This window comes from Cryptococcus neoformans, chromosome 9, assembly GCF_000149385.1.
Source record: "Cryptococcus neoformans var. neoformans B-3501A chromosome 9, whole genome shotgun sequence".
In the NCBI taxonomy this organism is placed as follows: domain Eukaryota; kingdom Fungi; phylum Basidiomycota; class Tremellomycetes; order Tremellales; family Cryptococcaceae; genus Cryptococcus; species Cryptococcus deneoformans.
In genome coordinates, this window is record NC_009185.1 from 657,875 (window position 1) to 673,136 (window position 15,262).

The 15,262-nt window shown below is 48.6% G+C and overlaps 6 protein-coding genes across 6 annotated transcripts; 4 read left to right on the forward strand and 2 right to left on the reverse strand.

Annotated features, from left to right (window-relative positions):
- Positions 1-94: 94 nt before the first annotated feature.
- Positions 95-2,451, forward strand: CNBI2330 (hypothetical protein; the record flags this gene model as incomplete). The annotated part of the gene is made up of 14 exons (XM_768526.1): positions 95-418; positions 474-500; positions 564-724; positions 774-811; positions 868-1,103; positions 1,174-1,206; positions 1,255-1,540; positions 1,599-1,635; positions 1,685-1,720; positions 1,771-1,782; positions 1,848-1,856; positions 1,903-2,170; positions 2,220-2,234; positions 2,308-2,451. The coding sequence occupies 14 exons, from the start codon at positions 95-97 to the stop codon at positions 2,449-2,451; spliced, it is 1,626 nt and encodes a 541-aa protein (XP_773619.1).
- Positions 2,452-2,769: 318 nt separating this feature from the next.
- On the forward strand, positions 2,770-4,931 carry CNBI2340 (hypothetical protein; the record flags this gene model as incomplete). The annotated part of the gene is made up of 2 exons (XM_768527.1): positions 2,770-3,702; positions 3,756-4,931. 2 exons carry the CDS (start codon positions 2,770-2,772, stop codon positions 4,929-4,931), a joined length of 2,109 nt encoding a protein of 702 aa, XP_773620.1.
- Positions 4,932-5,326: 395 nt separating this feature from the next.
- On the reverse strand, positions 5,327-8,088 carry CNBI2350 (hypothetical protein; the record flags this gene model as incomplete). Its single annotated transcript, XM_768528.1, has 18 exons — positions 5,327-5,824; positions 5,879-6,045; positions 6,109-6,124; positions 6,188-6,311; positions 6,364-6,441; positions 6,496-6,569; positions 6,619-6,747; positions 6,824-6,953; positions 7,002-7,112; positions 7,161-7,237; positions 7,317-7,370; positions 7,427-7,492; positions 7,543-7,602; positions 7,660-7,726; positions 7,775-7,782; positions 7,841-7,872; positions 7,930-7,950; positions 8,004-8,088. The coding sequence occupies 18 exons, from the start codon at positions 8,086-8,088 to the stop codon at positions 5,327-5,329; spliced, it is 1,797 nt and encodes a 598-aa protein (XP_773621.1).
- A 436-nt stretch (positions 8,089-8,524) lies between these two features.
- Positions 8,525-9,598, forward strand: CNBI2360 (hypothetical protein; the record flags this gene model as incomplete). Its single annotated transcript, XM_768529.1, has 3 exons — positions 8,525-8,574; positions 8,639-8,745; positions 8,799-9,598. 3 exons carry the CDS (start codon positions 8,525-8,527, stop codon positions 9,596-9,598), a joined length of 957 nt encoding a protein of 318 aa, XP_773622.1.
- A 196-nt stretch (positions 9,599-9,794) lies between these two features.
- On the reverse strand, positions 9,795-11,392 carry CNBI2370 (hypothetical protein; the record flags this gene model as incomplete). Its single annotated transcript, XM_768530.1, has 5 exons — positions 9,795-9,813; positions 9,864-9,934; positions 9,986-10,856; positions 10,906-11,027; positions 11,075-11,392. The coding sequence occupies 5 exons, from the start codon at positions 11,390-11,392 to the stop codon at positions 9,795-9,797; spliced, it is 1,401 nt and encodes a 466-aa protein (XP_773623.1).
- A 943-nt stretch (positions 11,393-12,335) lies between these two features.
- Positions 12,336-15,143, forward strand: CNBI2380 (hypothetical protein; the record flags this gene model as incomplete). Its single annotated transcript, XM_768531.1, has 5 exons — positions 12,336-12,384; positions 12,578-12,774; positions 12,833-14,690; positions 14,744-14,797; positions 14,860-15,143. 5 exons carry the CDS (start codon positions 12,336-12,338, stop codon positions 15,141-15,143), a joined length of 2,442 nt encoding a protein of 813 aa, XP_773624.1.
- Positions 15,144-15,262: the final 119 nt, after the last annotated feature.

Here is a 15,262-nt window from a genome sequence, read left to right on the forward strand (position 1 = left end):
GTGATGTTGACTTTGACTCTTTCCTTTCTTGTCTGGCCCGGTCGAATGCTGTGATCTAACATAAATATACTCCTGATTTTTACCTAGGTGTACTATGAACAGGCCTATATTAACCCTAGCAAGACGGATACCATCTCGATCTCGACCATTCTCATCAACTTTCCACCGTCTCAACATCCCATCTTGGCCGAATCCACCCGTCCCACAGTCTCCTGTAGGCCCATCAGGCAATCTCTCTTCATCGCCCCAGCAGTCAGAACAGTATCGGTATCATGGTAAACAGGAGAAGACTTTCTGGACGGAATGGCTCTCTAGTCCTTCTTTCCAAGCCGCATTGACCACTATAGTGGGCTTGGGAATAGTCTTTGGTGGTGGAATGGCTTATCTGGAGTGGTACAAGGCGCATGTGCTTCACCGTGTAGGCTATCCAGTTTATGAACACGGGAAAATATATTTACTAATAATTCATATAGATTATGAGGGCATTTGAACCTGGATATGTGAGTGTATCATCGTCCCGGCCTATGCGACGGCAGCGGCTCATCGACTAACCATTTGCACAGGATCCAGCCTTGGAATTGTCAAAGCTCAATGGCCCCAATGCTTCCCATGTAAAAAGAAGGGAGCAGCCATTGATCGATGGTATTGTCAGAGGAGAAGAAAAAGGCGGTTACTATCTTGTCATCGGCCCTAAGGGGACAGGGAAAGGTACTATGATACTCGAGTAAGCGCCCATCTTTCACCAGTCGAGTTCTACCTGATGTGATTCACAGCGCTATGCGAAAGATCAATGCCGACGGTGTATCTTTCTGTGAAGGCATGTGGAATCATATGGTTTGCATGGCAATCGACTGACTCAAACTGCAGCTCATCCTGATTTGGAAGTTTTTCGACTACGGTTCGGTAAAGCTCTAGATTTCGACTATTATGAAGACTGGCAGGGTTCTCTGTTCTCTCGAGCCGACCCGCGTAATGGCGGCCCAGCACTGGACATTGAAAGGGCGTTGAACAAGCTTGAAAAGGTGGCTCTGAGATACGCGCTGAAAAATGGGAGACCGTTGGTCATGGTGTTTAACAGCGAGTTCCGTTTTATCAGCATTGAGGTTGGGCTAACAAAAAATAGATATACATCTTTTCCCCAACACACCGGAGGGACATGGAATTTTGCATCAGCTGCAGCAACGAGCCGAAGCTTGGGCTGAGGGTGTACGTCCTGTCACTTATACACGGGCTCATAGCTAACGAACTTTATAGGGAATCCTTACTATGGTTTTCTCCAGTGATGATTACTGGTGCCTCGACGTCATGAAGAAGAATGCTTCTCGTATGCGTATCCTCTCAGTCTACGACCTTTCAGCTGCAGAATCACTACGTGCGCTCAGACATCTCCGTCGACAAGAACTGGCCAACCAATCCGCGAGGAGTTTGGTATCAGGTGATCTTGAGCTTGAGAATGATTCAGTGTTGAGGAGAGTGTATGAACTTGTTGGTGGACGAACGAGTTATCTTGCAAGAGTTGCCAGGGCAGATGATATGCTGGGTGAGTAACGACGATAATATTGAAAATTGGCTGACAATACGAGCAGAAGAGGCACAAGCGATGATTGAAGACGAAAAGCAGTGGCTTTTATCAAAGTGTGTCTACATTCGAGTGGATTGAAATTTGAGGGCTGACGACAAATAGGATTGGTCTGATCCCTGAACATGATGATGACGTTATGTAAGTATGTTCGTCCTGCTTAAAGACATCAGTACTGATTTGTTTTGTAGGGATGAGCAAAAGTAGGCATAGATGTTCGGAACAGAGAATGCTAGCTAATCACACCCTTCACCCTGTACTTTCATAGATGGGCAAGGTAGGTAAATGGCTGTTATCAGAGACCGGGCTCTGACTTCAACTAGCTGCTCATGGCTCATTCTGCGACACTTGGCCAACGCTGCTGAGCCTCTTCCCCCTTACCCATCCATTTTCCCGCCAATTCCTCTGGAATCTCCCGATGATGCTCATCTTGAAAAGGAGGATGATCACAAGCGTTCTTCAAGCGCTGTAAACGTCACCCCGCCAAGAGAAATATCAAGCGCAGATATACATCTTCCCAAGGTGACTTATGAGGAGGCGAGGCGTATCATGACCAGAGCGGATTTCTTGGAGGCGTTGGATCATTATCATGTGTGTTCAGATTTTCGAATCAAGTGGGATGAGCTGACAAACTTAACAGATCGTTTCTATTGACGTGAGTGACTAATGAAAGATACCCTTGATTGTGACTGCTGTGCATGGTAATGATGGGTATTGACGATGTATAGATTCACCATAATGTAAGGCCCGACTCTACACTGCTGCTTCGTGCAGCACAGCAAGTAGTTGCAGAGGAAGGCTTTGATGACGCGTTGGACCAGACGCGCGACCGTGTTGACCAAATCGAAGGTACGCCACTCTCCAAATCCTAGATTTCAAAGGATACTGGACGCGTGAAATGACTAATAATAATAAACGACGCGCTCAGGTCTTCACCGACAGAACGAATTGACTGTCAAGGAGCCCTTCCGAGTTACGTTCGACAAAAGGGACGGGAAGCCAGTATGGGAGGTGGTTGGTCTTGGAGAGAGCTTTGTACCGGAGGAGAAGGAGGAGGAAGAGCGGCTTGTATGATAACGCGGTGGATGTATTTGGGACGCGTATATTAGAGGGCGGTGACGTGGATGTGATGTTTTGCGAAATACGAAAAATTCAGGGGCGGGTTATTTTTTCCCTGGGTTGTAATAATAATGAATCATTTCAGTCACGCCCAGCACATTCACGTCGTCTTGTTTTTTATTATTATTATTGCCTTCATCTGTTTTCCTCATAATACCATTCTTCCTGAGCCCACCATGTCCGTCTGCGGGAACTCGCCCACTCCCCCGCCACCTCCGCCCCCCAACGCCATCCACATGCACCCGCCACAGGTCACCCCATCCGCCGCCAGCCACACGTCCCACCCCACACACCACACACCAGACGCCAGAGCCCAACAGTACTCTATACGTCGCGCGTACTCAACCCCGTCCATTGCATTCCCGCTCCCACACCAAGCACCTCCATCCTCTGCGCTTACACATGCATCTTACACGTCGAACATGTCCGAGAACATTACACGTTACACCCCGGGTGGTACGCCCCAGTCAAGCGCGTCGCGTCCAGGCAATGGCAACAGCAAGTTTCCACCTAGCTTTGACTCGCCCACACCACATGGCGCGAGATACAACTCTGCAGTCAGGATGGATGGCATTGAGGGCGCTGAGATGCTCGAGTCTGGCGATCTTGCAGGAATTCAGCCCCCAGCGACCTTTCCCTTGCCCGAATACCCTGCATCTTTTATGCGCGCGGAGCCGGTGCCCACGGAGGAAACGGAAGAGCTCCAAAGGTTTCTTCCCAATGATGGTAGTGTGAGAAAGTATCGATATGGTGGCGCGTCCTGCAACCCATGGGACTACATGCTTGGTGATGTCCCTGATGCCGACTACGACCACCCTTTGTCTTCACGACCAGCCAGGTACGGACCTGACGCTAAGCACGGATGTAAGGTTAGAAGACGGTTTACAAAGAGAGAGCTAGAGGCTCTCGAAGTGCTCTGGAGTATTGCGAAAAGCCCCAGCAAGTATGAGAGGCAGAGGTTGGGCGCGTGGTTGGGTGTAAAGACGAAACATATCACGGTCTGGGTAAGTAGACATGTCCTACCATACACATATTTTCATTGCTGACTATCTCACAGTTCCAGAACCGAAGGCAGGAAGAAAAGAGGTATTCACGCGACGGTCATCATGACGCTCCTCCTCCATCTCGATCCAACCGTGGCACCTTTGACCCTGTCACCGGTAAATGGCGTCCCGTACCCGCATCCTGCATCTCCGGCCTCCAACCCCCACCCGATGATAAGATTGCAGTCGTCCGTGCCATTAGTCTCGGTGACGTGACACGTGATATGTGGTTAAATAAGTATCCTTCGTCGTCTGGACGCGGCATGACTGCGTCGGCCAGGGTCAGTCCCACACCCATGAGCCTCGCGGCCACCTCAAGAGGAAGGACTATCAAAAATGCGCACACCACCCCTTTGCTGCCTCGTAATCAATCAAGATCTCTCGATCAAGTGCTCCAGGCGCGCGAGAGCAGTTTTGGGACAGGTGCGCAGAAGCGATATCGCAGAGGCAGCGGTGAATTTGTTATCAAGGGAGAAGGTCAAGATAGGATCAAAGAGATCCTGTCGCTCATGCCAAGTGATCCACCCAGCATGGGGCTTGCAGAGTCGGATGTCGAGGAAAGCGATGAGGATGATGGTGGGATTGATGAGGATGTCGAGAAGAGGAAAAGGGCAAAGCAAGCCAAGGCATCTAGCACCTTGGCAGGTCTCGGCAGGGCAACACCTTACGATGTCCTGGCCTCCAGCTCCAGGGCTAAGCTACTCGCAAAACCCATCAGTGAGCACTCCAGCCGCAACCCTGTTCTTAGCCAACTCAACCCAAATCTCTCCCACTTTGCCCCGCCCTCCAACCTTCGAAAACACACCCTTGAATCTGTAGCTACAAACCAACCTACAAAGCGACATCGTTCACGCGTCACCGGTCATCCGAATCCCAACTTTCATGCGGGTTCTAGGACCAAGGACTTTAACAGATCGGTTAGCACCTCTGCGCTCCCTCGTTCGTCGCGAGTGGCGGAAGGCCAAGGATCATCATCATCATCATATCTTCCCTCACAACTCAAAACACCGAACCTTGGGTACACGCGTTCCCATTCTGTCTCTTCCAGCAGTTCCCGGGTGATTACTCCCGAAGATGTCAAGGATAAGCGAGAAGGCCCGCAAATGCGGGGGCAGGCTAGGGGGCAGGAGAAGGATCAAGAGGTCATTGGTGCTGCGGAAATGTTGTTACAGTTGTTTGGCGGGTCATAGATTGTTCACGATAATAGTTATCACTGCTTATTTCTTATATGATCTTAAGGGAACCAAAAAAAATTAGCAATATTGCATCAGTGTATTTAGATCAACCAAAGCAAAAAGGGAGAATGTCGAAAGTGCAAGGAGCTTCAGTATTGGATTCTCAACTTGGTTTTCAGATTTTTGGTTTTTTTTTGTTTTGGTTTTAGTCAACTGGGTTTTTTTATATTTTGGTCTCAATCATCATCTATCTACATGAACTTATCTTGAGTGTTCCATGCTTCTATCTTATTGATAAAGATCTTCGGAAAGACATTTTGCCTTCTTACAAATTGTGGTTTAAAAGGAATAGAAAATGTGTATATGCGTACAAAATGGATACAACAAGACTATATCTAAGTATATTGTGGTTAACCCTTCTTCAACCAGCTTGAAATTGTACCCTTTTCTCCCTTTGATCCATCTTTCTTCGATGGTCCTGTGACGTTTGAAGATGTCCTTTCACTCGTCCTTCCAATTTTAGCCTTTTTCTTGGCCACTGGCGAAACTCGGCTAGCCTCCTTGATGGCATCCTTATTGAGACACCAATCAACGTGATCGTTGAGTTGCTGGTTGGAAGTCCCTGCATCAAGGGCCTGGCCGCATATGGGACAGATGGGACCAGCTGTTGGAGAAGGGGCATCACGTGTTGGAGAAGGGCTCTTTCGCTTCTTTGTGGTAGCTGGAAGGATTTTAAAGTCATCTGCACCAATACCTTCAGACCCACTCGCCTCCCCTGCGCCAAAACTGTCCCCTTGCGCGTTATCTGCCTCCAAGCGCATCATTTCGGGTATATGTTCTAATGTTTCTAATGTATGGCCAGTGATTGGTGACCCGGTCTTGGCTTTGTCTTCGGCCGCCTTGAAAAACTTGAAAACATGGTCAACTCGGCTGTATGGCTTGGCGGATGGACTGGTGCTTACTCCTTTGATGCCTTTATCAGGAATAGTAAGATCTTTCAGTGTTGATAACCGTACGCCAAGTAAGCGTATCCGAAGAGGCAATTCCTTCTTCAGCAGTTCCTGGGCTATAGGCAGAATATCCGTCGCTGATGAGATGTATTTGGGTATTGACTTTGCTCGCGTCTTATCTACACATATTGTCGGCCGCCAGCCATCGATGCACGCAGCTCAGTGTATGAAGTCAGACTCACTTTCGTACGTATGCAGCTATGTAACAATTGAAACGAGATCAGATTTTTTTTTGTCGACCGAGGGCGCTAGATAACATACCTTGTACTTGACGGTAACGGTTTTGCCAGCATATTGTAACCGATCCAGATCCTTCCCTAGCTCTTCGACAATGTCGATCAAAGTGGCCATGATATCTTCATCATCCGTCTTATCTCGAAATGTTCTAGATGGCGTCAGTCTCATACTCGACGACAATGGGTGGGGCGGCAACCCACCTTTCCACACCAACACTTCTTCGCTCTTCCCGTCTGCCTGGTGCAACAGTATTGTCTGCTATCCCCAAGTACGCTCGGCTGCAAATATGTAGTAAGAATGGAAACAAAGACATGTATCACGGATCAGCTTACCATAAACCTCGGAAGCCGAACCAATGATCCATAAGAAGAAGGTCCACCCGCTTCTCATAAATATCGCCGCAAGTCTTCAAATTACAATAAGGAGTAACCCAAGACGACCAAAAAGACACGCACCTGTATTCCAAGTCCTTCAAGACAACGTTCTGTCACTCTCCCAAAGCCTGGAATATTTCTGACGGGCAAATCTCGCATGAAACGAACAATCGTAGCTCGGTCGAATGCCAATTCGAAGTGGCCATTTGGCTTGTTTTTGTCAGAGCAGATCTTAAATATTTAAACTGAGCATCTGTTTTCCTTTATCTGTTGGATGATCATGTACCTTGGCTAACATACGATTGGCTGCTATTCCGGCCGAGATTGTCAAGGAAGTTTTCTCTTCCACCTGAGCCCTTATTTCTGTGACAACCTCTGAAGCCGTCATATTGTGGGTCGACATGTAGGGCGTTATGCTACGTTGCGTTCACTTGATACCCGTCTAGCCTATCAAATCAACTCACTTCAGATATCCTTCATCCAAGCTCGCCATCATGAGATTTTCGTCGTATTGTACTAATACTTCCTTGACAGCCTTGGAGGCTTTTGTATAGAGGTCGAAGTGCAAATCCGTTCTTGAAAGAAGTTAATCCTTTGTCGTCGTATTTTGTCGCCGAACTCACAAGATGATATGAGGACAGAGCTTCTTCGCAATGAAGCCGGCCATGGCCGATCTTACTCCAAACTTTCTCGCTTCATACTATGGAACATCAGTACACCAGTAGGGCACAGCTGATAGAGATATTCACGGAAGCAGTGCACAACACCCCTTTACCTACTCCAAAAGCCTTCCCTTTCAGTGAAGGATCACGTTGAACTTCGACCGATGCATACTAGCGCTGAGGATTAGCAAGGATACGTCGCATTCTTATTGAGGAAAGAAGCTAACAAATGCGTCCATATCAACATGAATGATCGTTTGACTCAAATCTCGAGTCGCCTCAACTTCCATGAGCTATCTTTAAAGTGAGCTTCTATAAATATATTTCAGAGGCGAATGCTCACGATACGATCAGCTTCATCTTCCAATTGGTCACGAGGAGCCATTCTCATGAGTTCATCTCGCTGTCAAAAAGCGTATTCTTTTAGTGTCTAGGGATTTGTTAATAGTGACAAACATACCTTGTTTCGATACCATGCGATCTTCTCAGTGAGCTCTTGATCTTTCCGCACTTGGTTATTGTAGAACCTAGATCATATCAGGCGTTGAAAACAATAGGAATGAAGCTTGACATACTTGGACCCCTGCGAAGATATCAGCGACCATAAAACTGGAGCGTGAAGCAACAAGCAATTGACTCACTTTGGAAGCTTCGGCAATGATCCTGTTGATTTCTGGCGGAAATTATACATTCAGTATCTCGAAGGGGTGGCATACACTTCCTTACAAACCTGTCTGGTCCCTTGTGATACCTTTGCGGCAGGTCAGATCATATGTACCATTTGCATGTTCTAATATAACTTACCAGCCTTGCCAACACTAGGTCCCGCCAAACTTCTCTCGAAACTGCGTTGTTTAGCATCGGCTGCCGCTCTTTCCTCACTTGACATCTCCGTCTTCACCGTATCTTTTCCCTTTCCTGAGGGTGGAGGGCAGGCCATATTACAGGAATGATGACATTTGGCGATAAGTTGGAGTTTTGAGTTTATGGATACTTTTTGTTCTTGTGTAAACAAAGGGACGCGTCTGGATGTAGGTATATTTTCACAAATTGACTTTTGTAAATGGTGGGTGAGCTGACAATAATAAATAATTAAACACTTGGGATCCGGACATCGAGGCACCGGCTGTGGAACTGACCGGTATGTGTCACCAGTTGGTCTCTGCGTTCCCGACTGGGAGTGAATAATTATGTATATGCCCCCTCTCTTGGTATCTTTATTTATCTTCGTCTTCATCTTGGTATTGCCACTGAGTACCCCAATCTGCCACCTTGTCAGACACCTTAAACCCTCGTGAACTCACACAGTCAAAACTCCTTGAATAATGCAGACCAAGCTTCCCCCTTTACTCCAAGCGACTTCAGGCGCTCTTGGGTGAGTTCTTGTAGCGGAAATCCTGTGATGAGCAGAGATGCGAAAAGAACATGATTGATTAAAGCTGTCAACCGTATCTTAGCTCTGCTGTTGGGAACTGTATCGTATTTCCCCTCGATGTAGCTACCACCCGTATGCAGCATGCTTCCAAGAAACCAAAAGCCATGCGTTGTAAGTGCAGGCTTATTGGATACTTTCTTGGAAGTTACTGACAACCATATAAGTATCACTCATTCTTACACTGCATCGTCTGCTATCTCGTCGCCACGCCATGACTAGAATATACAGCGGTCTCAAAGCCGACACCTTATCCACTTTGCTATCTAGCTTCATCTACTTTTACACCTACACTGCTCTGCAAAAAGGTCTCCATCAATATCGTCTGAAACAAGCAATCTATCAAGCCGCACCATCGCCAGCAGGTGTAGGTGGTTTATCCAGTAAAGCATCTGATACTGCGAGTACCGAACGAACGCCGCTTGAAGAGCTCATTATTGGTGTTCTTGCTGGAGTCACATCTAAGGGCATCACTCTGCCTATATCGACCGTCAGTGTGCGACAACAGGTCAGCGAATCTGGGGAAGACGAAAAGCGGTCAGCCTTGCAGACCCTCTTGGCGATAAACAAGGAAGACGGAATCAGAGGGCTATTCTCCGGTTTTGGTCCTACAATCCCTTTAACATTGTTACCTTCATTAACGTTATATATTCACTCGTTTCTACTCAGAATTCTGGTGCCCGAAAGGCATCGTGCCCATCCTCCAGGGGTTGTAACATTTTTCTTAGGAGCGTTATCCAATGCTCTTGCCACGATACCCCTGTACCCGTTAATCTTGGTCAAGGTACTGTACCAGTCCGGCAAAGAGAAGGAAAATGACAAGGAAAATCAAGAAGAGAGTATGTTCAGCACCATAAGGAAATTTATCAGAAAAGAAGGTATCGAGGGATTGTATGTCGGTCTTGAAGGGCAATTGGTCAAAGGATTTGTATCGCAAGGCGTCATGATGTTGGTCAAACAAAGGTGAGCAGACCGATTAACTGGCAGACATAGACTCATACGGAGCCGACCAATTACAGAGTGGAGGAAAGGACTATCAGATTCTATCGCGCTCGATCATAATTTGAACTCTTGTTTTGAATTCAGAGAACATAATGCCAATCATATGCACTTCATCATTCCCAAAATGCCATGACTATTAGTTTTGCAATCCCTCTAATCCCTTAAAGACCAAGTTCGTCGCTAAAAAAAATTAGCATCAACATGTCCAATCTTAGGAATGAAGAACGCACCCATAAGGAAGGACAGAGATATTACCGATGCTGACAACGGTGGGCTTTCCCTTGAGCAACTCGCCGGCAGCCTGAAAACGGTCAGCATACTCATCGCATACCGATAACCCTTATAAACTCACCTTGGAGATGGAAGAAGCAGAAACACCAGAGAAGGACTGCGCCTCGGGAACGGAACCAATGAGGGCAGCAGGACCAGCAGCGGCGACGAAACCGGACAAGGTTTCGGTGCTAGCGGCGTCCTCAAAGGTGGCCTTGGCAACGGCCCTCTTCACCTCCTCCTCCTTGAACTCGCCGGCGCCCTTGACGATGCTGGCAACTTCCTGAGCCAAAGCCTTGGTTTCGGCACTTGTGGGGGCAGAAAGAACAACACCGAACAGAGAGGCGTCAGAGTAAGGAAGGAGGAAAGCCTTGGCGGAAGCACCGGGGATCTTGTCGGCGGCTTGAGCCAGAGGAGAAGCACCAGGAGTCCATTTAACGGAGGTCTCACCACCGAGAAGGTGCTTAAGGACCTTGAGGTCGGCAGAAGGGGGAGCGGAGGTGCCGAAGGCAATAACCATGGTAGGGGCGGCAGTAGCAGGAGCATGGATGTCGAGAGGCACCCGGGTCTCACCACCGTAATAGGCGGCCTTGGGAGTAGAGAGCTTAGAGCTGGAGCTAGTACCAGTGCCGAAAGCGTTGCCAACGGACTTGGCGAGGACCTCAGTGGAGATACCAGTACCGATGACGGCAATGTTGGACTTGGCGAAAGCGGCTTCACCAAAAGTCTTCACGTCGTCAATGGAGACGGGGTAGTTCTTGTTGGCGTAGAGAGAGTTACCGAGACCTCGTCGGAAAGCAAGGGAATGGGCAAGGTCGAGGGCGATGGCAGAAGGAGTAGCCTGGGCAGAGATGGTCTCCGCCTCAACGACAGGGATAACGAGCTCATTGAGCTCGTGTTGGTAGAATTGAGACGAGGAAAGAACGGAAGCGAGGACGTTGAGGAAGTGTTCTCTGTTAATGTTTAGTGGATGCCTTCATCTCTTCTTACTGTAAAACTCACTCATCGCCACGAAGGAACTCGGCAGAAAGCAAAAGGTGTTCCCTAGTAAGAGCAGCAGACAAGACACCACCGTACAGCTCCGCCTCCCTAGCTGTTCTCAAAGCTGATGCAGAAGCAGTGGCCTACATCGCAATCAGCGAGATCCAACGCAAATTCCCAAGAAACCCACCTTGTAGGCAAAGCTCTTCAAAACATGGGCGACACCGGGGGTAGTCTCGTATCGGGAACCAGCTTTGATGGCGACGGTCAAGCTGGAAGTGGCAGCAGGGCCCTTGTTTTCGAAACCGACAACATTGACACCGCCAGCAGAAGTGGTGCTGGCGTTTCGCCTAAGGAGATTGGCGGAGTTTTTGAATGCGGAGCTCCTGGGAAGCCTGTTGAGGGAGTACATGGGGGCGGGTGGTGGGGGATGGGGAGTTGGGGAAAGGAAAGTGTATATTGAAGAGCGATTCTCTGAGCAAATACGACGACCACCAGCGAATCGCATCCCTCGGAAACCAACGGGCACTCAGCACCACATAACGCCGCGTCCTACTCTCCATAATTCCGCGCCCAAACTCAATGTGGCACTTCCACTTCCACCACCTTCCAAATGCCTTAAAATGCAGCTCTTGACATCCAACGGTCCATACCCCACTCCGACGCACTCGCAAGAGTAAGTCAGGAGGAATATATTGCTCCATCCCCATTTGTGGTTAGAAGTGGAGCATGCGATGAGGCATCTGTGAGTCGATATTTTCAAACGCGCTGACTTGGCACTTGCCATGTCGTTTTGCTTTCTGCTACTCTGATTTCGGCATGCAGCATAGTAAGAATGGCTTATTTACGGAGGCATTGATTATATTAGAGCATGCTTAGATCACGATCGCGCTTATCTTTTGCCCATAGGACAAGATCAATCATCCTTACCTACAATCACAACCGATTTATTTTTGTTGCGTCCAAATACTACGGTGCAAGGGCAGGATCATTCGGGTTTCCGTTTGTACTCCGCAGCCCCATGCTTGATACTGTACTTGTACATATCACGTTACAGATGCAAAAAAACACCCATCAGCGGGCAGAGTTATCGTGGTGGCACATAATATGGTTTAGTCCTCTAATCCTATATTAATCCTCTTCGTCCACTGCGTGCGCTCGAGCTAAGACGACGGCGTGGGATGTGTGGCGGCAGGCAGGCAAGAGTCACGTGACCCGGTCATCTGCTTATCGCGCGATGTGACGAGTCCGATCGCTCAGCTATTCCCATCATAGTACTTACTCATTAGCCGTCGCAACCGCATTGCATCTTCGTCTTCCTCTTATAGCCGTCTTCGTCTCATCCTTGTCCTAGAGATACATTCAGCATCCTCAATTGGCTGTTCCATTCACTGTATTCGTAACGGCAAACATCGTTCCCATCACATTTCTGCTGTTCTCGGTTGCCACTCATGCCTCCTATTGTCAGCACTGACCGTTGGCAGCAGAAACTGCTAGGGGGTGAGTTTATCATGATCTGCATTTCTTCGTGTACATATCTACTCGGCGGCTATCATTGTAATCGCTTGCTGCCTGCCCCATTTCGCTCTCTTCAATTGTCATCAATCCATCACATTATCGTCCCTTTGTCATTCCTTTATTTCGTTCCCACTTCCGTTTAAGCATGCACCGAGACATGCTAACTCGAGTATAGACTGGTTTGTGCGCCTCTCTCCAGTCGACAGCTCCCCAGACATCCTTGTCAAGGACTTCTCCGTTACTCGGCTTGCCGCCAGCGATGATATCCCTAGGAAAGACGGCAAGGCTGTAAACAAGCCTGTGGGTCTGGTGCTCGGCGGCGTGATCTTGGGACGAAAGAGTAGTCAAGTGAAGGAGAGGATTGGCTCAGGCGTAAGCATATAAATAGCTGAACTCCTTTCTTCCACGACTAATTGGGATGCGTGATCAGGGCATTGCCTCTCCCATCCTCTCCCGCTCTCATGCCCACATCACCATCAGTCCATCGGGCCATGTCTACATTACGGACTTGCGATCGCTTCATGGCACCTCGATCGTCTCAGCCAAAGAGCCGTCCTCCTCAGTTGTTCTGAAGCCATTCTCTCCTGTTCAGCTCTGCGAACAAGACACCATTGTCCTCGGAAAGAAAGTGAACGCGTCCAACAAATCGTACGCCCCAGTGAAATTCGCTGTCTCCTTCCGATACCCTGAACTCGGGCAGGGCAGCCTTGACGGCGAGCGCGAGTACTTGGGTGAACTTTCTCAGGAAGACGTTGCGAGCAAATTCCTTTCTACGAGCAAGAAATTTCTTGCCGTTAAAGCCATCAAATCCACTGATACTTGGAAGAAAGAGATGGCCACTTCACCGGACTATTCGATCAGCCCGGGTGCCTCAATTAGCGGAAAATCGTACAGAGAGCCCAACAAGTATGGTATTCCGGAGTGGATGAGATACTCTAGTGAGGAACCTGAACTGGAGAACATACCGATGATAGCCGTCGGTGACGAAGACGACGGCATCATTTCCGTCTCTTCGAAATCCCGAGTTTCTCAGATCCGCTCTGACGTGTTGATATCTGATCATCAAAGTGTATTGTCCCTTTCCTCTGATGAGGATGAATGGCCTCGAGGCTCCAGCAACGAAGTCGCAAATGGGGACCGTAACGAAGAAGCGGACGATAACTCATTCACCGATTACGATGACCTTGGCTCGCCTGAAGTCTTTGGTGTGCATGAAGCGGATCATTCTGAAGCTGCCAAAGACATGCATGCAGAGAACTATGACTGGGGAAACCACGCATTGCAAAGTCAGGATGATCAAAGCGAACACGATTGCTGGTCGCCTTCTTACCAAAGTTCCCCTGTGGCATGGCACTTTTCGCCGGACCTTTCGGATTATGACAACGAAGCCGACGAGCAACAGAAAAGTTCAGACGTTGCACCATTTTCCACATCTGCACATGACGAAGCCGGTGCTCTTGAGGACAATAATATTGGTGAAGCAAACTACAATGGTGAAAAAGTAAACAATGTCAGCGACGAAACCTTACCACAAGAGCCACCTATTCGTCAAACTCAAGCTGATAAGCTTGATTCGCTGGACGAAGAGGAGCAGCGGGAATCATTCTACAGGGCTATAGCAGCTAGCTTCGCCGAAGCTGACGCACAAGGAGATGCTCCCCAGTTTGATTCGGAGCCATTGCAGCTGTCTTATGATAACGTCATTCGGCTTGGTCCGACAAACAGTTCTTGTCAGCAGCCTCCTGCTAGCGAATTTTCTGTTTATGGGTCAGAACAGGGATTATTCAGAAACGAGAAGGCTGCGTCGGCGAAGAAAAGAGCTGAATTGCCCTATAGCTACGAGAGTGAGGATGAGGATGAGGATGATGACGAAGATGACAGCAACTACGACGACGACGCGGCTTCGGGAGAAGACGATATGATCATAGTCTACTCCAGTGAGGAAGAGGAGGATGACCTTGATGACCGTTCGATCGGGGACGAAGCAGTTGATGCGAGCCCTACACCCTTTTCCCCAAGGCCAAAGAAGAACAGTGACTGTTTTATCAGGGAGAAGCGTCCTAGACAGGAAGTTGTACCCAACAAGTATCTGGGCGATAAGTTCCTTACAGGTAAAATTACCATGGATGTGGAGACTACGGCCGCTCAAGAAGTGATTACTTCTTCATCTTCATCGGAAGCTGATAGCCGCGACTTGCCTTCCTCTGAGGGAAAAAAGCTTGACCTTCATCGCGATATTGAGGAAGAAGTCGCTGTCTTTTTGGAGCAATCCCAGCAAATGCTAGCCGGTGAGTAGCAAATTACTTAATTTCTAAATGGATGATCTAATGCCTTCTGTTAGCCCACGCCGCTGTCATGAATGAACTCAGTCGTCAGGAGACTACCGAGGCCTGTGGTAAGTTTTCATTCTATTTAATGCGTTGATTATCTTTTTTTTTTCTGACGAAGCGCTGGTAGGTCTCCAACCCACATCCAGCCCTTCAAGCAGCTCGTCGTCGGAAGGCCTCGTCACCCCCGTCATTGGCCGCAAGCGCTCTCTTCCCCTCGAATTCAACGAGCACGAGGAACCCACCATCGTCGAAGAAACATCGGCCGTTCACCTTGGTCCAATCGAGGCCTCAAACCCGACAGGACCACCTGCCAAGCGCCGCAATGTAGCATCGACCGTCGGGTTGGTTGTTCTGGGTGCTGCCTTGGGTAGTATCGGCACCATCGCAGGCCTCATGCAACTTGCCGAGTAAGGGCCGAGTTGTACAGATTGTGTTGTATGATAACAACGGTCGCCTGTGGTTCGTCAAGCTCTGTACATCTATGTTGTCCCTATGTTTGGAGTTTTTCGCGGAGTTATTCATTATTGTTG